Source organism: Phoca vitulina, unplaced genomic scaffold, assembly GCF_004348235.1.
Source record: "Phoca vitulina isolate PV1807 unplaced genomic scaffold, GSC_HSeal_1.0 scaffold58, whole genome shotgun sequence".
Taxonomy (NCBI): domain Eukaryota; kingdom Metazoa; phylum Chordata; class Mammalia; order Carnivora; family Phocidae; genus Phoca; species Phoca vitulina.
The window spans coordinates 7,803,829-7,826,003 of NW_022589761.1; the positions used below are offsets into that span (position 1 = coordinate 7,803,829).

The 22,175-nt window shown below is 38.1% G+C and overlaps 1 protein-coding gene across 8 annotated transcripts; it reads left to right on the top strand.

The window, feature by feature from the left end:
• The first annotated feature begins 772 nt into the window (after positions 1-772).
• LOC116623236 (zinc finger protein 585A) lies at positions 773-19,450 on the top strand. Of its 8 annotated transcripts, none has more exons than XM_032390178.1 (5): positions 773-852; positions 3,310-3,522; positions 14,322-14,448; positions 14,694-14,786; positions 16,779-19,450. In XM_032390178.1, exons 2-5 carry the CDS (start codon positions 3,451-3,453, stop codon positions 19,109-19,111), a joined length of 2,625 nt encoding a protein of 874 aa, XP_032246069.1. In that variant the 5' UTR covers positions 773-852; positions 3,310-3,450; the 3' UTR covers positions 19,112-19,450. The 8 variants fall into 8 exon arrangements, with proteins under 8 accessions (XP_032246069.1, XP_032246076.1, XP_032246074.1 ...); XM_032390185.1 differs by having other exon boundaries at positions 17,094-19,450; XM_032390179.1 differs by lacking the exon at positions 773-852 and adding an exon at positions 859-997.
• The last annotated feature ends 2,725 nt before the right edge of the window (positions 19,451-22,175 follow it).

Below are 22,175 nucleotides of genomic sequence, written 5' to 3' on the forward strand. Positions count from 1 at the left end.
TCAAGGCTCCATTTCCCTCCACCCGCCCTTCCGAAGGTGCCATCTTGCCATGGTGGTATCCTTCAGGACAGGTCTGGACCACCACGACCTGTACCCTATTTCCCCAGGTGGTTCCTCCCATAAAAGGCTAAACTACCCTGCCTGCAGCCCATTCTGACATCTATCTTGCCGGGTGGTTTCATCCAGGATGGGGCTCCCATTCTGACCTCTCCACATTCTCTCTAAGCGGTTTCTCCAAAAAGTAGACTGTACTGTCGTAACTTCTCCCCTCATCCCTTGATGACTCCTCCCAGGATTCAGCCGTAACATATAAAACGTTTGTCCTTCTCCCTTGGTGATTTTTCCTCCCTAGCTCCCCTCATTCCTGGTGGTTTCTCCCAGCAGATAATTGCTCTCAGCCAAGCGCCGTATGCCTAGAGGCAAACTAGCTTTTCTAAATACGACACAGAGTACCAGGCCCCATCGCCAATACCTTCTCCCTCACAGAAGCCTACCTCGACCAGGGCCTCACCCCTGCATTCTATGTGGCAATCCCGGCCTCGCTCTGTGAAAACCGGCGGGAGGCCTCTCCCTCCGCTGTACGGAATGGACACGCCTCAAAGATGGCGGCTCGCGCGCAGAAGCACCATTGGGCGAGGCCATGTTCTCGGTCCGACAGCGTCTCTTACGAGAACCGCACCATGTTAACTGTTGGCATGTGCGGCTTCCAAGGTAACTCAGAGCATGCGCACTAGCAACAGTTCATTAGAGGAGGTGCTAGAGGCCAGACCGGAAGCGGAAGTGGTCCTCGAAAGGTTTTTCGCCGCTGATGTCAGGAGTTTCTCCGCATTTTAATTCCGAGGGGTCTCTGAGGTGATTTTGGTTGGTCGTGATTAGGGATTCTGTGGGGTCGATGATGGGGGTGTTGTCCGCAGAGTGAGTGATGGTGGTTTCTGGGCTCAGTGGTGAAGAGTCTGTGGCGTCCGTTGCTGTGAGAGCAGTGATGGGAGTCTCTTGGGTCAGTGATGGGGATCTTTGAGATGAGTATGGGATTTGTGGGCTCAGTGATGGGAGTCAGTGGTCACTGAGCTGTGGAGTCAGTTATGGGGTCGGTGGGGTCTATGATGAGTTTGCTTTCTAAACATTAATAAGTTTTGATGTGTAGCATTTTATTGTTCAAATCTAAGTACTGGCTTTTTAAAAATTTTAGTTTTTTTCTTTCATCCGGGCGTTATTTAGAAGTGCGTTGTCTATTTCATGTAATGCCTCTGGGTAATGCTCGAGTTTTAAAATTTGCTTTACCGTTAGTTCTTGGTCGGTTTTCATAAATGTCACATCTATTACATCAAAACAATGTGTGTTCTCATTGTCTTGTTTCATATATATTCTGTTTATCTTGTCTGCTTAACTAATTACAGAGAAAGGTAAACTCACTGGAGTGATTTGTCCACTTGTCCTTCCTTCTGTCAGTATCCACTCTGTATATTTGAAACTATTATTAGGAACAGTTGCTTATTTTTAATAATAGATATGACTAAATAACTCAAAAGATACCATAACAATTCAGGCTCCCACCAATAATTTATAAAACGGGTCATTTTCCCAAATGCTTTCCAGCACTGGATTTTTTAAAGTAAGTTTTTACTGGGCACCTTGGTGGCTCAGTCAGTTGGGCGACCGACTCTTGATCTCAGGGTGGTGAGCTCAAACCCCGCGTTGGGCTCCACGCTGGCCTTGGAGCCTACTTAAAAAATAAAATTAAATTAATAAGTTTTTACTATTCTTAGGAGAAATTATATGTAATTGCTGTAATGTGCTTTCCTGGTAGTAAAATTGGCATCTTTTTGGTTAATTACTATTTAAATTTCCTTTTCTGTGAATTTTCATATCCTCTGTTCAGGGTTTTTTTCTGTGCTTTTTTTCCCATATTGATTGCTAGATTTTTTTTTTTTTAATTTAGAGATAACTTGTTACATATTGAAATTTTATATATATCTTCATTTTTAAAGTGTATTTTAATATATAATTAAGAAATATCCTCTAACCAGAAATATCCATTTTTTTTCTTTTATATCATCTGGGTTTTCTCATATACATAATAAGGATCTCTCCCACCCCACTACAATGTTCCTGCAAACATATACTACTAAAATTTATTTAAATATCTTTTGGAGTTTATAAAATACATATACTTAAATGTTTAGTCCTGCTGGAATTCAGTCTAATGTATAATGTGTGATGGGGATATAGTTTGTTTTTTTTCCAGGTGGATGGTCAATTATGTCAGTGCCACTTACACAATAAATGTCCTGTGCATACTCATTGAATGCCATTTTTGTTACATGTATAAGTCAGTATTGTCTGAGCTGTTGTTTTCTCTGTTTGATTACATTGTTTTTATATTAAGTTTTAATATCTAATAGAGAATGGTAATTGCTGATATTTATTATGTGCTTCTTGTGTGCCAGGGAGATGAATACTTTATGAGCATCATCTCATTTAATTTTTATAACTCTATGAAATAGATACTTTCATCCTTATTTTTGAAACTAAAATGGAAGGAACTTCTTCATATTCTCATATAAGAGCTACAGTTCAAATTTTAAGTAATATTACTCCATATCTCATGACTAATATCCATCACAGCTTTCATTAAACTTTATATTCTCCACAGCACTGGTTCTCAAAGTGTGGTCCCTGGACTAGCAGCATCAACAGCACCTGGGCACTACTTAGAAATGCAAATTCTTGGACCCTGCTATGGTCTGAATGTTTGTGTTCCCCCAGAATTTTTATGTTGAAATCCTAATCTCCAGAAATACCGTATCAGTTGGTGAGGCCTTTGGGAACTGATTAGGTCATGGAGGTGGGGCACTCATAAGTGATTAGTGCTATTATAAAACATCCCACATAGCTCCTGAGCCCATTTTATCATGTGAAGACACAATGAGAAGCTGCTGGCTATGAACCAGGAAGAGGCCCCTGACTAAAATGCAACCATACTGTCTCCATGATCTTGGACTTTCCAGCCTCCAGAACTGTGAGCAATAAATTTCTGTTGTTTATAAGCTACCCAGTTTGTGGTACTTTATTATAGCAGCCTGACTAGACTAAGACAATTGCTACCCAAGGCCTATTAAATCAGAAACTTGCAGTGAGGTTGAGGAATTTTAACTGTATTCTAAGAAGTCCCAAGTGTTTTGAATCCACACTCAAGTTTGAGAGCCTCTGCTCTGTGTGTCTAGCTCAGGGAACTTCACCTTGGTGTTCACAGGAAAGGTTTGTGTAATGAATATCTAGTATCTGACCGTGTGGACATTGTCGTTCTAGGTTTTTTGGTGTCTCTGGGGAGCTCCTGGGTTAGATCTTCCAGACTCCAGCCTGCCTTTCTCCAGCAGCTCTGCTTGAGTTTACAGATGTCTACAAAGCTTTAGGCTCCTGAGAGAATAAAGTTTGAGACCTACCCTGATCATGTCAGCTAATCGGACCTCTCCCCAGAAATCCCTGGTGCAGGTTCCAGAGGAATGTGATAATTCATACGAGGTGAGAAGGAAGAATCCCAGGGGGTAGGGAATTCATCCTGCAAGTAGATACCTCTGATATGTCACCAGAGCCTCTGGGCAGCGGCAGGTGGGTCACAGGAAGCAACCAGACTCCTTTACTTCCCTGAAGCAAATCTTGATGTTTTCTGCCAAGAATGAGCAACACATGGGTGTCTCCACATCTAGAGGCCAACTGTATGACAGTGGAGAAGTGGAATGTCCAAAACTGCCTTTTATTTTGTCCTCATGCTATGCTGATCTTTGGCCGAGGATAAGATTCCTGATTAGAAATCGTTTTTGTGCGTAATTCTCAAAGTATTTCTCTATTTCTTCTTAAACTGTTTCTCCCCACATAAATATTTCTCTTCTTTTTTTAAAATTTGTTTTTTAGATGTTGGTTCTCCATTGATCTATTTTATGAACTACTTCCAAAAACATTAATTCAGGCAGACAAAAAATATGAAACTTTGCTATAATGTTGATTTTACTCTCTAACCAAGAGCATTAAATTAGAAATACGAAGTAAAAGACTTTTGCACAACTTTGGGAATAGACTTAATATCTGAACTATACATTTTAAAATGGTAAATTTTATGTACATTTTACTGCAATTTTTAAAAAACAGTTTAAAAAAGTAAAAGGCTAGCAAAAGAAACCCTCATATCTGAAAACTTTAAATTTTTTCCTACATAAATATTCTTTAAAGGGAAAACCATAAAGGATCTTAGAAAATTCCTTGAGTTTAATTTCAGTTAAATAAAGAACTACATTTTAAAGTTTGTGTGCAAAGCTAAACTGTAGATAGAGGGAAAAAATACAAATTTAAATGCCTTTTTAAGGAATCCTGGAAGTTTGGGGGAGAAAAGACCTAAGGTATGAGTAACACTTAGAACTGAAGAAGTTAGAAAAAGAATTCAATAAATAGGGCGTCTGGGTGGCTCAGTTGGTTAAGCGACTGCCTTCGGCTCAGGTCATGATCCTGGAGTCCCAGGATCGAGTCCCGCATCGGGCTACCTGCTCGGCAGGGAGTCTGCTTCTCCCTCTCCTGCTCCCCCCTCTTGTGCTCTCTCTCTCTCTCAAATAAATCTTTAAAAAAAAAAAAAAGAATTCAATAAATATAAAATAACAATAAGGACTAGAAAATAACAATAAAATAAGGGAAGAAATTAGTCACGTAGAGTCAAACATAATTGATGAAGATGTCTGACAGAAGCATAAGTGGCTTCTGAATGTGGTGGTGATCAAGAACAGGGAGTAAAGATACACTGGAAGTATGTAACAAAACAGGAGAGATGGTTACTGCTTTATCAAAGGTTAAAACAATCTTGAATGAATATTATACAAAATCATAGAAAAATATGAAAACCAAAACAAAAGGGATACAGTTTTACAAAAAATAAATGTCAAAATTGGTAAATACAGATGGTTCAGAAGCCCTTGAGGAAATTAAAATGTTTATCAAACATTTCCTATACAGTCAAATATGATGGAAAACATCATGTGGATTAATAGTTGATCTTTATGCCAAAGTTTCGGGTAAAGATGATGATCTAAAGTTATTCCCAACCTTGTTTGTGGTGTTTGTTTTATTTTGTTTACTATATGAATCTTGATGCCCAAACCTATCAAGAACAGTAAAAGAACTGGAAATTATGAACATAGATGCAGAAGTCATAAATGTATTAACTAACTGAATTCAAGAGTACATGAAAACAATAGCCAAATAGGGTTTATCATAGGGACACATGTGAAAGAGACATTATTTCCTCATTTAGCAGTCCACTCCAAAGTTAAAATAATAAAATATCTCACAAATAATAAAAATGCTATATATCAAAAGATATACAGCAAAAGTGTTCAGAAATAATTTAGAAAAATAATTGTCTTATGCAAATAAATATAAAATCTAGATGGAGTGGATGAATTTCTAGGAACATATTAAATTTCTCACCAAATCTTAAATTACTGTTTACCACATTTTCACTTTTAGGTATTAAGATTTTTATTTAAGCTAATTCTACTTTTAATAAAATTAGGATGCAGCTTTGGAGAGATTTATTTGCACTGATTTTATTCTGCTTCGTGAAATGTTAAGTTTTGTGTAAAGTGTGTGTGTGTGCAAATTTTATGTTTAATATTTCTGAATGTTATATAGGCACATGACTTTTTTAGGATACAGAATTTGCTGTCTTATCAATAAGCTATCTTATATAGTTACGATGTTTGTACAGTGTGTTTTTTGTTTTTACTTTATCTGTTGGAGCTGAGAGATACTGTTTCCCACCACAAATATATTTCTGTCTATATCTGTAGTTTCTGTTCATAAACTTCGATGCTATGAAATTTGGTGTGGTGATAGTAATGACATCTGAAATTAATTTTGGATTGTGTCCTTGTTATATTTAATAATTTTTCCCTAGAATTCAGCTCTATCTGATATTAAGATGGAGTTTCTTGTGTCTTTTCTGTTGGCATTTCCAGATATGTCTTTTGCTCATCCTTTTACTGTCATCCTTCGGAGTCCTTGTGCACTTTTTCTGTACAGCAGTTTGGAAAGATGTATTTTACATACATTTCTGATAAAGATACTTCTTTTATATAGCTTTCACCTTGTATTCTGTATTCTTACTTTGGTTCTGTGTCCATTCTGGTAATTTGGAAGGTTTGGATTCTTTTCTGTATGGTTGGTTCTTTTAATATGATCTTTGTCACATTAACATCTTGAACTCAATCTTTTTTTTTTTAAATATTTCAAGTTTTTATCTAAAGTCTAGCTAGTTAACATATAGTGTAATATTAGTTTCAGGAGCAGAATTTAGTGATTTAACACTTACATATAACACCCAGTGTTCATCACACGTGCCTCCTTAATCCCCCATCTAGCGCATCCCCTGCCAACCTCCCCTCCAGCAACCCTCAGTTTGTTCTCTATAGTTAAGAGTCTCTTATCGTTTGCCTCTCTCTCTTTTTTTTTTAACTAAATCTTTTAATCTCTTGTTTTAGACAATATCTATTAAATTTATACTGTGACTAATGATAGAAGTTCTATGCTTCCACTTCAAGGATTCTTTTGTTTGTTAGATGTTTTTTATTGAACTCTATTTTTTTTTTTCTATTTTCCTTTAAAAGTCCTTATTTCCATTTCATGTTGCTCACTTGTCTTAATCTGCTCCTTGCCACTTTTTGTGTTTTCACATGGTGTTTTATTGCTTTCAGAGAGACCTCCCATTTCTGTATTGCTTGTTCATTTTCACTTCTTTACTGAGTTCTGCCAATTTATTTTTTTAAAATTTACATAACCATTTTCTTTAGCCTGTTTGCCCATTATTTCTTCCTTGGACTCTTAGATTCCTATTTATTTTAGGTAGTTAATTGTTTTAGTGAATTCCTTGAAATCATGGTGAATGTGTTTTCTTCTATATTGTGGTAATTTATTTCTAGCATGTTCCTTTTAATTTCTTCTTTTTTTTCTCTCATTCTTTTTGCTATAGTATCTTTGTACATCAGGAGATGTTTATTATTATCTTTGAATGAGGAGATTTTTTCCTGGACAAACTGTTTATAAGAAGCTCATTTGGTAAGGAGTCAAAGCTACTAATATGACATCTTCTTTATTCCCCATTAAATTCTGATGACATTGGGTTTGAGGGCTGGGGTTTTGGTATATGTAGGGTATCAGTATCCAAGTGTGTGAAAGAGAAAAATCGGAGCTCATGTATTCTTTGCAAGTATATACGGAACATTTTCAAAGAAATGACAATGTTTTAAGCCCCATAAACAGAATCAACAAATCACAAAGAAGCAAACTATCATCTGTGACCACAATTAAATGAAGAAATAAAAAAAATCGTAATTTTAGACATTAAAAACCACAGATATCTAAGATATACTTTCCACAGATACAGATATACTTTGTCTGTCCTTGTCCTCCCTGTATGCTCTTTCCCTCCCCTGAATACAGTGGCCTGCTCTGTACATACAACTCTTGAATCTTCATCTCCATGCTAGCTCTCTATTCAACTACTTGGCATACATCCTCGTATATGTCTAATCACCTAAATTTCAATATGTACAAATCAACAGTTGTACTGAATAACTGATAATTGGGTCCCTTTTTCTCATCTTCACACCTGATGTCAATTTTATCTCCTTAATATCCATCCCTTCTATAGCTTTACTACTCCAGCCTTAACTTTAGGTAAGTAAGAAATTCATATTGTCTCACATGAATTGTGCAGGGGCCTCATGACCGACTTTCCACTCATGCCTATTCTGAAATGTTCTGTTTTGAGAATACACCTTCTTCAGTATATTTTTAAAATCTTTTTATTTATTTTGAAACAATTCTAGATCATCAAAGGGCATTGCAAGATATAGTGGTGGTGCATGATTCTTTTTGTTCATTACTGGTTGTAACTTGTTAATGTTTTGTTGAGGATGTTTGCATCTAAGTTCAGGAGATATATTGTCCTGTAGTATTCTATTTTGTGCTGTCATTGTCTAATTTTGATATCAGAGTAATGCTGGCCTCACAAAATTAGTTGGGAAGTGTTCTCTTTTATTTTCTAGATGAGACTGTGTAAAAATGAGACTAATGCTTCTTTAAATATTTAGTAGAATCCTCTAGTAAAACTATCTGGGCCTGGAGATTTCTTTTTTTCAGGAACTTTTAAATTAAGAATTTAATTTAATGGTTATAGGATCATCATCTTTTCTATTCCTTAATAGCTGACTTCTGGTAGTTTGTGGTTTTTGAAGAAGTGGTACATTTCTTCTACATTTTTGGGTCTATTAGCATAGAGTTTTTATAGTCTCTTATTTTCCTTTAAATGGCTGCTGGATCTGTTTTTTTTGTTTGTTTTTTTTTAAGGTTTTATTTATTTATTTTGGAGAGAGAGAGAGCATGAGTGGGGGAAAGGGTGGAGAAATGGGGGGGGAGAGGGACAAGCAGACTCTGAGTTGAGTGCGGAGCCTGATGCAGGGTTCGATCCCAGGACCCTGAGATCATGACCTGAGCCAAAACCAAGAGTTGGATGCTTAACCGACTGAGCCACCTAGGCACCCCTGGATCTGTATTGATATTTATTTCATTACTGACATTGGTGATTTTTTTAAGATTTTATTTATTTATTTGACAGAGAGAGAGAGAGCATAAGCGGGGGAGTGGCAGGCAGAGGCAGGGGGAGAAGCAGGCTCCCCGCAGAGCAGGGGGAGCCTGATGTGGGACTCAATCCCAGGACCCTGGGATCGTGACCTGAGCTGAAGGCAGTCGCTTAACCAACTGAGCCACCCAGGTGCCTGACATTGGTGATTTGTATCATCTTTTTATTTTTGCCAGTCTGTTGACTATTAGGTCAATCAAGAAAGCTTATCAATTTTATTGATTTTTGTCAAATAACTGGATTGTGTTTTATTGATTTTTCTTGTTTTTTTTTAATTTTGTTTTCAATTTCATTGATACCTGCTCTTTATTATTTTCTTTCTTCTGCTTGCTTTGAGTCTGCTTTGCTCTTTTTCTAGTTTCTTGAGGTAGGAATTTAGTTCAGTGATTTAACAATTTTCCCCTTTATTTTATTGCTTTATGCTTGACATATAACATTATATTAGTTTCAGGTATATAACATAATATGATATTTGTATATATTGTGAAATGATCACCACAATAAGTCTAATTAACATTCATCATCACATATGGTTATAATTTTTTGTGTGAGTGATGAAAATTTTTAAGATTAAGCTACTCTTAGCAACTTTATACATTACAGTATATTACTAACTATAGTCACCATGCTGCAACATTATAGCCCCATGACATATTTATTTTATAACTGGAAGTTTACTTTTTGACTGCCTTCACCCATTTTGCCAACTACCCATCCCCCACCTCTGATAACCACGAATCTGTTCTCTGTGTCTGTGACTTTTGTTTTTTTATTTTGTTCTCTTTAGTTTTGAGATTCACATATAAATGAGATCATATGCTAATTGTACTTCTCTGTCTGACTTATTTCTCTTAGCATAATATCCTCTAGGTCCATCCATGCTGTCACAAATGACAAGACTTCTTTCCTTTTTTATGGCTGAATAATATTCCTGTGTGTGTGTGTGTGTGTGTATCACATTTTCTTTATCCATTCATCAATTGATGGACACATGTTGCTTCCACGTCTTGGCTATTATGAACAGTGCTGCAGTAAACATGGGGGTGCATATATCTTTTTTGATTTATTTACTTAATAAATAAGGGAAGGAGAGAGAATCCCAAGCAGATTCCATGCCGAGCGCAGAGCCCAATGCAGGGCTTGATCTCATAACCCCAAAAAACCTATGAGATCATAACCTGAGCCAAAACCAAGAGTCAGATGCTTAACCGACTGGGCCACCCAGGCATCTATATTTTTGTGTTTGTTTTCATTTCCTTTGGATAAATACCCAGACATGGAATTGCTGGATCATATAGTAGTTCTAGTTTTAGTTTTTAGAGGAACCTCTATACTGTTTTCTACAGTGGTTGCACCAATTTACTTTTTTTTTTTTTTTTTTTAAGTAGGCTCCACACCCAGCATGGAGCCCAACATGGGGTTTGAACTCATGACCCTGCAATGAACACCTGAGTTGAGGTCAAGAGTTGGTCGCTTAACCAACTGAGCACCACCCCCACCCCCCCGGCAAGTTACATTTTTACCTACAGTGCACAAGGCTTCCCTTTTCTTTACTTCCTCATCAGTAATTGTTACTTGTTTTTTGTTTTGTTTTGATAATAGTCTTTCTGACAGGTATAAGGTATCTCATTATGGTTTTGATACGCATTTCCCTAATGTTTAGTGATATTGAGCACCCTTTCATGTACCTGTTGGCTTCCTATATGTTTTTGGAAAAATGTCTATTCACCTCTGCCCATTTTTTAATTGGATTGTTTCCGCTTTTCTAATGAAAGCATTTAGTGCTATGATTTCTCTTTCAGCATTGCTTTATGTGCATCCCAAAGGTTTTGATACAATGTATTTTCATTTTCAGTTCTGTGTATTTTCTGAATTTTCTTTTGAGAATTCCTCTTCGACTTACAGGTTATTTAGAAATGTGTGTTTAATTTCCAAATGTTTTGTGGCTTTCCAGATAGTTTTTGTTACTATTTTGTAATATAATTCCTTTGCAGATTTTTCTGTTGTCTTTTTAATTTGATTCCATTATGGTCAGAGATGCTATGTATTATTTGAATTCTTTTAAATTTGTTGTGATTTGTTTCACAGGCTAGGTTATGGTCTGTCTTGGTCATTGTTCAATGGGTGCTTGAAAAGAATGTGTACTTCACTGTTGTTACTTGGAGTAGTCTATAAATATTGATTAGATCCTATTGTTTGTTCTTTTATATCATTATTTCCTATCTACTGTTTCTATAAATTGCTGAGTGTGGGTATTCAGCTCCCTATAATCCTTTTTTTTTAAAGATTTATTTATTTATTTGAGAGAGAGGGAGTGTGTGAGTGAGTGCGAGGGGCAGAGGGAGAGAACCCCCCAAGCAGATTCCCCACTGAGCACAGAGCCAACATGGGACGCCATCTCATAACCCACAAGATCATGACCTGAGCTGAAACCAAGACTCGGACACTCAACTGATTGAGCCATCTAGGCGCCCCTCCTATAATCCTTTATTTTTTAAATGTATGACTCGGGGCACCTGGGTGGCTCAGTCGTTAAGTGTCCGCCTTTGGCTCAGGTCATGATCCCAGGGTCCTGGGACTGAGCCCCACATCAGGCTCCCCACTCTGCGGGAAGCCTGCTTCTCCCTCTCCCACTCCCCCTGCTTGTGTTCCCGCTCTCGCTGTGTCTCTGTCAAATAAATAAATAAAATATTTAAAAATAAATGTTTATGACTCTAGGTAAGAATTCCTTCAATTATGCATTTACAGATTAAATTTTTTTAATATGGAGGATCATGTTTTTAAAAAATATTTTATTATGGAAAGAAGTAAATGTATACAAAAGTAGAGAGAGTAGTTTAAGGAGCCCTTGTATCTGTTTTGCTTACCACCTAATGTTAGTAGTCTTCAATATTCTGCCATTCTAATTCCATCTAAAACAACCCTCCTGTCCCCTTAGCTGCTGGATTATTTTAAAGCAAATCCCAAACACCTATCTTATCTGCAGATACTTTGACATGTATCTCTAAGAGATGGGAATTCTTTTTTTCTTTCTTTTTGTTTAACATAACTAGTATGTCATTATCACACCTAAAACAACGGTAATTCCTAGATATCATCTAGTACCTGGTTATTGTTTGAGTTTTTTTAAATATGTCATAAATGTCTTTTTAATGTCAGTTTGTTTTAGTGAAGGGCCAAAGTCTACAAGTTGCATTTAGTTAGTATGACTCTTAATTCTTTTTTTTTTTTTTTAAGATTTTATTTTTAAGTAATCTCTACACCCAGTGTGGGACTCAGACTCACCACCCTGAGATCAAGAGTCACCTGCTCTACCAACTGAGCCAGCCAGGCACCCCTTAAAGTCTCTTTTAATAAAGAAAAGATTCCCTTCCACTATCTTTTCTATTGTAATTTATTTTTTTGAAGAAATGGGCCATTTGCTGCCTTCCGGATTTAGCTGACATTTCAGTCTTATATTGCTCCGTATGTTCTTCTTTCTTTCATTTTATCTATGGATGATTTGTTTGATCTGGAGGGTTAGAAGATTCAGGTTGGATTTTTCTTTTTCTTTGATAAGAATACTTGATGGTATAATGAAATCAGTTACTATATCATTTCAGGAGGCACATAATTTTTGGTTCTCTCTTTTGTAATGTTAAAATTCATCGTTGGATGTAGATGTTATTAGCTGGTCCATCCACTGTAAACTTCTCAGCCTTTCACTTGAAACAGTTAAGCAATCATTAATGATTACTGAATAAATTCATTATTTCATAGGAATTACAAAATTATGATATTCTAATTCTGTTCTAACGTCTTCATTTATTAGCTAGAATCATTCTGTAAGAAACTTTTCCTCATCATTTATTTGGTTATCCTGCAATAGGGATCTTATATGAAAAAAATTAATATAAATCTAATTAATTACCTTTACTGAAAGTAAAAAATCCTTACTTGTTCTGTGATCAAACTGTTTTTTCCATAACCACCTTCCTGACATGACATGCAGACTTCTCTCCATTATATAGAGCTATTTAGTATTCCCCAAAGTCATCATGTATTTTCCTATCTCCTCACACATTTGTCTTCTTTGGAAAATGACCTTCTCTACCCTCCATTTTGTATTACACTTATCATCTTTCTTTTTTTTTTTTTTTTAAGATTTTATTTATTTATTTTTGCAAGAGAGAGCAAGAGCATGCACACAAGTTGTGGGGGATGCAGAGGGAGAAGCAGACTCCCCACTGAGCAGGGAGCCCAATGCAGGACTCCATCCCAGGACCCTGGGATCATGATCTGAACCAAAGGCAGATGCTTAACCGACTGAGCCACCCAGGCATCCTACACTTACCATCTTTCAACTTAAATTCAACTAATAAAAACTTACTGCCCCATGTCAAATACACCTTTTCCTTTTTTGGGTCCTCAGTGTGTTCTAAAGAGATTTACTTTTTGACACTTTAGTGAACTTGTGTCTTCTTTTTTCCTTCTTGTAAATCGTAGGACTTTTAAGTTGCTAGAAGATTAGAAACAATTCATTTCTTTTTTCCCAGGATTAGCATATTGACTGGTCCTAAATTGTTCAGAAACTGTATCACAAATTATTCATCCACTTCTAGAAGACTAAAAGAGCCTATTTCATTTTTCAGTTTTGAAAAGTAATTAACTATAGTATAGAAAAAATGGCAGAAATTCTTTATTGGATTTCTTTCTCCTACAAAATATTGTGTAAAACTAGATATTCAATATGAACTCTGTAAAAAATACCATTTTTTAAAAGTTCCTGTATTAAACAGGTATATGTATTTATCAAAACTTCAAATGGTATATTGTGGATTTGTACATTTCATTGTGAGTAAATTTTATCTTAAGAAAGGTGAACAAATATTACACTCAGGTTAATGATTTGCATTCTCAAGTATTTAGGACAAAGTATACTGGCATTTACAGTTTACTCTGAACTGTATAAAAGTAAGATGGATTGATGGATGGATAAATGTGTGAAAACAAATAAAATGTTAATGATAGATCCTGAGTGGTGGGTATACAGATTTTCACTGTGCAGATTCTTTAAAATTTTCTGTATGTTCAAAATCTTCCATAATAAAATGTTAGGGAAATGGAAATGGGAGGTGAGTTTTTAAAAAGAGGAAGTAGGGGCGCTTGGATGGTGCAGTCGGTTGGGCGTCCAACTCTTGGTGTTGGCTCAGGTCATGATCCCGGGGTCATGAACTCAAGCCCCACGTCGGGCTCTGCACTCAGCATGGAGTCTGCTTGAGATTCTCTCTCCCTCTGACCCTCCCACTCTTGCGCTCTCTCTCTCTCTCTAAAATAAATATATCTTGGGACGCCTGGGTGGCTCAGTTGGTTAAGTGGCTGCCTTCAGCCCGGGTCATGATCCCACGGTCCTGGGATCGAGTCCTACATTGGGCTCCTTGCTCAGCAGGGAGCCTGCTTCTCCCTCTGCTTGTGCTCTCTCTGTCAAATAAAATCTTTAAAAACAATAAAAAAATAAAATAAAATAAATGTATCTTTTAAAATGAAAAAAAAAAGAGGAAATAAATTAACAACAAAACCCACTTTCCATATTCCTAAATATAGTCTCTCTATCCCCCAAAGCTGATTATTCATATTGAACAGGAATGTGCCCTTACAGGGATCGGTGTCCTTCAGGGATGTGGCTGTAGATTTCAGCAGAGATGAGTGGCAGCATCTAGACCTTGCTCAGAGAAACCTGTACCGGGATGTGATGCTGGAGACCTACAGTCACCTGCTCTCTGTAGGTAAGCACAGTCACTTGGGTCCACACAGAGTGTTTCCATTCTCAGTTGCTGAATGCTGTGAGACATCTGAAGTATGATGGTTTTGTCTAGGATTCTTTATCCCCTTGGGCATTCTGAATATTACTCTGTTCCCGGAAATACATGGTTACATTCCTGAAGAACAAAACTTCATTGAACAAGACTTTATTGATTGTGCTTTGAAACATAATTAGCTGATCCAGTCCTTTATCATTTCTTACGAACAGGGTATGAAGTTCCCCAACCAGAAGTTTTCATGTTGGAGCAAGGAAAGGAGCCATGGGCATTGCAGGGTGAGAGCCCACATCAGAGCTGTCCAGGTGAGTGAGTGTGACTCAGACAGATGGGAGAAAGGGGAGCAAATCTCAGCTGTTTTGAGAAAGACTGGCATCTTTGAAATGCTATTAAGAGGACTCTTTTGGAAGGCTTTAACTTTTTTTGTATTGCTTGAAGACCCTTGACATTGGCCTCTCAAATGACTAAATGCCTTCATCATGTCTAATTATCTTCTTTGGCTTTTTAGAATCTGGATCACATGCCAGTCTGCCTCATTAAAGGTTTTCTTTTTTTCTTGGTTATGCTCCTTTTCTCAAACATTCTTTTTCTTTCTGCCTTCCCCATTGTCCAAGATTCTTTATGCATTCAGGCATTTGTGGATCTGCTTTCTTTCAAAGTTACTGTAAGTCACACACTCCCAGTTCTGGTAGTCCTCTGTCATTTCTTTCTTTCTACTATGGGATGCTTCAGAACATTAACTCCCATCAGCCTGTCTTCCTGTTTTCTCCATGGGCACTAACATAAGATTTCTCATTTCCTCATTCCCCATGCCTTTCACCCAACTGATGACTTAGGGGTAATTGTCTCTTAATCTTTAGGAGGACTTTTTTTTTTTTTTTAATAAATTCTTTTTTTTTTTTAAGATTTTATTTATTTATTTGACAGAGAGAGAGAGCAGGAACACAAGCAGGAGGAGTGGGAGAGGGAGAAGCAGGCTTCCTGCGGAGCAGGGAGCCCGATGCAGGGCTCGATCCCAGGATGCTGGGATCAAGACCTGAGCCGAAGGCGGACGCTTAATGACTGAGCCACCCAGGCGCCCCTAGGAGGACTTTTTTGATATTTCCTTCCAATGTTGGTTGACTTCACACTAACTGGGGTCTCTCTGCCTCATTGGCTGATTTTTGTAATTGTTTTATTTCTATACTTCACATGATGAAGTTTGAGTTTAATCATGGTCCTCATTCAGGGCACACTGCCATCATCAGTCTGGATAAAGATTCTCTATTACAGTAGTTGGACCTTATCCGCAATTTCACTTTCTGCAGTTACAATTACCCATAGTCACCCATGGTCTGAAAATATTAAATGGAAAATTCCAGAAATAAACAATTCATAAGTTTTAAATTGTGTGCCTTTCTGAGTAGCATTATGAAATCTCTTGCCATCCCACTCCATCCTGCCTGGGAGTTGAATCATCCCTTTGTCCAGCATATCCATGCTATGAATGGTACCGGACCACTAGTCAGTTAGTAGCTATCTTGGTTATCAGATTGACTCTCATGATATTGCAGTGCTTCTGTTTAAGTAACCCTTATTTTACTTAACAGTGACCCCAAAGCACAAGAGTAGTGATGATGGCAATTTCGATATGCCAAAGAGAAGCCATAAAGTGCATCCTTTAAGTGAAAAGCTGAAAGTTCTTGACTGAATAAGAAAAAAAAATCAGGTTCGGTACTGTCTGAGGACTCAGGCATCCACTGAGGGTTTTGGAACATGTCTCCTTCAGATAAGGGGGGAACTCCTGTATTTTATTTTTTGATTTATTACCATTTCTTTTTCCCCACACCCATCTCACTTCTGACCATAGGCAATTGTTTTATATGATGGAAACATATTTTTTAATGCATGGATATTTTAAAATTTAAAGTGACGGGGTATTATTCATTTATATAAATGTTGCTGTGCTGTATATCTTGTTGTTTGCCTTACTTTTTTCACTTCTGTCCATGGTGGTTTATGTTCATAATGTTTATTTAATCTAACCAGTGAATTATATTGTAGAATGTTTCCTATTGCCACTGTCACTAGCCTCTTCATCAAATGAGTCACCCTCACCCTTTTCTCTGTTCAACATGGATGAGCCATATGACCCTCCCCTCTAGCCTCTGCTAACTGGTCTTTGAGCTAAAACATCATTCTCCTTTGAGGAGAGTTTAGGTTTCAAACATCACAGCAGAAAATTTCTGAAAAAGCTTCTTTCTACATTAAGAAGGAAGGTGATGCTACAAGTGATATTTTGTTGTATTTCATTCTAGAAGAATTGTGGCAGATGGGTGACCAGATAGAGAGCTATCAGCAAAGAGAAAACAAATCTTTAAGAAATGTTGCTTTCATCAAGAAAATTTTGACTACAAAGGATTATGAATATAAGGACATTAGAAAAATAATTCATGTGAGCCAAAACATTCTTTCACCAAAAAGACCCCATCAGTGTGACTCATTTGGAAATGCTTTGAAGCATAATTTAGATTTACACAGTCATTATAGAAACAGTGCATCAAAGAACATTAATAAGATTACTGAAGATAGTAAAATTTCTTCCTGTACTGACCCTGAGTGTTCTCCAACAGGAGAGAAGTTATGGGACCATAATCAATGTGGAAAAATCCTCAGCTATAAACAAGCACCCTCTCAACATCAGAAAATTCATACTGGGGAAAAATCTTATGAATGTGCTGAATTTGGAAAGATCTTCACCCAGAAGTCACAGCTCAGGGTACATCTGAAAGTTCATACAGGAGAAAAACTTTATGTGTGCATTGACTGTGGAAAGGCTTTTGTAAAGAAGCCAGAATTCATTACACATCAGAGAACCCATACTAGAGAGAAGCCCTATAAATGCAGTGAATGTGGAAAAGCTTTTTTCCAAGTATCTTCTCTCTTAAGGCACCAGAGAATTCATACTGGAGAGAAACTTTATGAATGCAGTGAATGTGGAAAAGGATTCTCTTATAACTCTGATCTCAGTATACATCAAAAAATTCATACTGGAGAGAGACACCATGAATGCAGTGATTGTGGCAAAGCATTTACACAAAAGTCCACACTCAAGATGCATCAGAAGATTCATACAGGTGAGCGATCCTATATATGTATCGAATGTGGACAGGCCTTCATCCAGAAGACACACTTGATTGCACACCGAAGAATTCATACTGGAGAAAAACCATATGAATGCAATAACTGTGGGAAGTCCTTCATTTCTAAGTCACAACTCCAGGTACATCAACGAATTCACACAAGAATGAAACCCTTTATATATACTGAATATGGGAAGATGTTTAATAATAGTTCCAACCTTATTACACATAAGAAAGTTCAAAGTAGAGAGAAATCTTCCATATGTACTGAATGTGGTAAGGCCTTTACGTACAGGTCAGAACTGATTATACATCAGAGAATTCACACTGGGGAAAAACCTTATGAATGCAGTGATTGTGGAAAAGCCTTTACTCAGAAGTCAGCACTCACAGTGCACCAGAGAATTCATACAGGAGAAAAATCATATGTATGCATGAAATGTGGACTAGCCTTCATCCAGAAGGCTCACTTGATTGCACATCAAATAATTCACACAGGAGAGAAACCTTATAAATGTGGCCACTGTGGGAAATCCTTTACTTCCAAGTCACAACTCCATGTACATAAACGAATTCACACAGGAGAGAAACCTTATATGTGCACTAAATGTGGGAAGGCATTCACCAACAGGTCAAATCTTATTACACATCAGAAAACTCACACAGGAGAGAAATCTTATATATGTCCCAAATGTGGAAAGGCCTTCACACAAAGGTCAGATTTGATTACGCATCAGAGAATTCATACTGGAGAGAAACCTTATGAATGTGGTACCTGTGGAAAAGCCTTTACCCAAAAGTCACACCTCAATATACACCAGAAAATTCATACGGGAGAAAGACAGTATGAATGCCATGAATGTGGGAAAGCCTTTAACCAGAAGTCAATACTCATTGTGCATCAGAAAATTCATACAGGAGAGAAACCTTATGTATGCAGTGAGTGTGGAAGAGCTTTCATCCGGAAATCAAACTTCATTACTCATCAGAGAATTCATACTGGAGAGAAACCTTATGAATGCAGTGATTGTGGGAAATCCTTCACCTCCAAATCTCAGCTCCTCGTGCATCAGCCAATTCACACAGGAGAAAAACCATATGTGTGCGCTGTGTGTGGGAAAGCCTTTAGTGGCAGGTCAAATCTCAGTAAACACCAGAAAACTCATACTGGAGAAAAGCCCTACATCTGTTCTGAATGTGGGAAGACCTTCAGACAGAAGTCAGAGTTGATTATACATCATAGAATTCACACTGGAGAGAAACCTTATGAATGCAATGACTGTGGCAAATCTTTCACTAAGAAATCACAACTCCAAGTGCATCAGCGAATTCACACAGGAGAAAAGCCTTATGTATGTGCCGAGTGTGGGAAGGCTTTCACAGATAGGTCAAATTTGAATAAACACCAGACAACACACACTGGAGACAAACCTTATAAGTGTGTAGTCTGTGGGAAAGGCTTCGTCCAGAAATCTGTGCTCAATGTCCATCAGAGTATTCACACTTGAGAGGAGTGGTATGAGAAAACCTCAGTGAGATCAGGTCTGATTTTACATCATTGAATTTGTTCAGAAAAATATGCATATTATCATAAGTAGAAATGCCCCATCAAAATGTCACACATTACTGTACAGAAGAGAGCCTTGAATGAAGGGGGCCCTTCCCACATTGTCACTACCTTCATTAAGCCTTGAGGCATTCATACTGGAAGAAAAAGTAATTTTGTCAATTTGACAGATTAGAAGAAGGCTTCTCACAAAAAATACGATGGAACAGGGACGCCTGGGTGGTTCTGTCGTTTGAGCATCCAGTTCTTGATCTCTGCTCAGGTCTTGATCTCATGGTTGTGAGTTTGAGCCCTGCATTGGGCTCCAAACTGGGCATGGAGCCTACTTTAAAAAACAAACAAACAAAGACAACATATATATGATGGAACATTGTTACCAAATTCTGCATAGGAAAGTTTATGTTATGTCGTGTTAATGATAATCCTGTTTACTGTGGAATAGGTAAAGTGCCAGCAAGCTGAATGGTAGAACAACATAATATATACAATAGTGACAAACCCTAAGTTCTGTGAGATGTTTGCTGCAGAACACATTGTCTGACAGTTTCAGGTGTTTTTTCATACTTCTCTTGAATCTAACATGGTTGTGTGTATCCATCCCCCATTGAGTATTTCCATCAAGAAAGAGATAACTCAGTAAAAAAGTTCTTTATGTATACGGACACAAACCTCAGAGTGTATGTTGACCCATTATCCTCTAGCATCATGACTTGTAACCCCCCTTTATCATCTACCAGTAAAGTGTCTTTGACCCTCATGAGTCCCTAGCACATTGTCTTCTGACACCCATAAGTGCATTAGTGCTAAACACTGTGTCTGCTGACTGCCATTACCTCATTTAGCTCCCAGCATAGTGTTTTCTGAACCTCTGCTACCCTCAGGAAAGTTTCTGAGGTAAGAATTTTCAGGTCATTTTGGTCAGCTTTTCATCCAGTCTCCCTTTTGCTGTCATAGTTCTTCTAGCTCATTTGCCTTCCTTAATGACCTGACATTTATAATAATAACAAATCAGTAACTCATATTTTAAAAACCTCAACATTTGTTCATGTCTTCTCTGTGTCCATCTTCATGCCATGGGCTCCACAAGCACCTCTCCCCATGTGCCTCAAACACATCAGTTCAGGTCCTGTCTCAAGGCCTTTGCACTCTCTTTGAAGAACAGAGTTCCTCATATCTGTGTGGTTAGCTCCTTCATGTCTTCCAGTGGCACCTTTTCCCAGAGGCCCCTGTGCTTTCCTGCCTGGTTTAAAATTTTGGCCCCCTCCCCTGTATCCTTTATCCTTCTCCATAGCACTTACTGCCATGCTACCCTGTATATTTTACTTACTTGTCTATGGCTCCCACACTAGAATGTTTTTCCCTGTTTTGTTCACCACTGTGAGCCTTGGCCTGTGCCTGGCAACAACAAGCATTCCATAAATGCACATTGTGGAGCGTTGACCCTGTTCATCACAACTTCCCTTTGATCTTTTCTATATTGCAGCATAAGATGCTCCAACGGGGAGAACAAACTTGCCTAAAACACCAAGCTTTTTCATCTCTAGTTTTTACCTGGGCTGTGCCTCCTTTCTGGCCCTAAAGCTGAAATATCACCATAAACCTTTTGGTCTGATGCCAGCCACTTGAAAGAAGGCAAAACTGATACAGTGGAAATCCCACATAGATGCTTGGTGTTCCAGGATTTCTTACCATGATTCAGAAATACCACAGTGAGCTCCAAAATCATTGCAGAATAGCCTGCTCACTTTGCCCTAGCATGCACAACCTTACCTCACCCCAGACCCTTACCTATAGACCCACTCCTTATGCTCTGACAGGCCCAAAGCTAATAGTATGAAGGGGCTAAGAGCAAACAGGGCAGACCTTCCTTGGAAGTTAGGTGTCTGACCCAAGACTGGCAGCAGTGGCCTCTGATTGAACACTTAGCTGCTGGGCAGCCAAATTGGAACCAGCAGAATGGTTCCTCCACGTCAGTGCACTGGTAACAACTGGGAATGGGAAGTAGTGAGGTTGTGCAGAGATGCTCTCGCCTTTGTGAACAACAGCATAGTGGTTGAGGATCGGGACAGAACCTGGTCAAGGGGGCAAGCCTAGGAATTGCCCCTTTACCCTCCTCAAATTTCATAGTGCTTAGTGACACATCCCATTACTCCACCTTAGATCAGTGTCTGATTCATCTTTAGCTCCCTTTCACCTCACCCTTTCACAGTATCTGATGATCTACCATATGCCTTCTATCTTTGAACAATGTATGGTGGGCAACCCACTGTTAACCCCCTTTACTTCATCCAGTACTGTATCTGGGGTTTTTCTAAATGTCTTGCAACCCAGAATTCTGCCCCAACTTAGGACAATGTTTGCTGACCCCTTAAGAGAGTGTTTTGAGACCCCCTTATCCTACACCAGCACAGTATCTGGATACCCATTATCCCTCTTTTACTCCACTACTGTGTGTTTATCACTCCTCCTTAATTCCAGGAAATAGTGTCTGAAGATTTTCTCATTACCTCCTCCACAATTACTTCCAGCATAATGTCTGTTACTTCACTTGTGACAAAGTCTAGTAACCTCCATACTCCTCATTTATTCCTACTTTCATGTAAGTAGTGATGCATGACCACTTACTGCAGTCCTCAGAATAGGGAGCTGTGATATACTGCCCCCCAACTATTAATAATATCTTTTTTTAAAAGATTTATATTTATTTATTTGACAGAGAGAGAGACAGCGAGGGAGGGAACACGGGGAGTGGGAGAGGGAGAAGCAGGCTTCCCGCTGAGCAGAGAGCCTGATGTGGGGCTCGATCCCAGGTCCCTGGGATCATGATCCAAGCCAAAGGCAGACGCTTAACGACTGAGCCACCCAGGTGCCCCTAATAATATCTTCTAATACTCTCTCTATACTTATAGTAGGATGGTTTCTGATCTCCCTCCAATACTTGTCCATCACAACAATGGTAACTAATTATCTCCCATTTCCCCACCTAGCAGTGTCTGTAATGATCC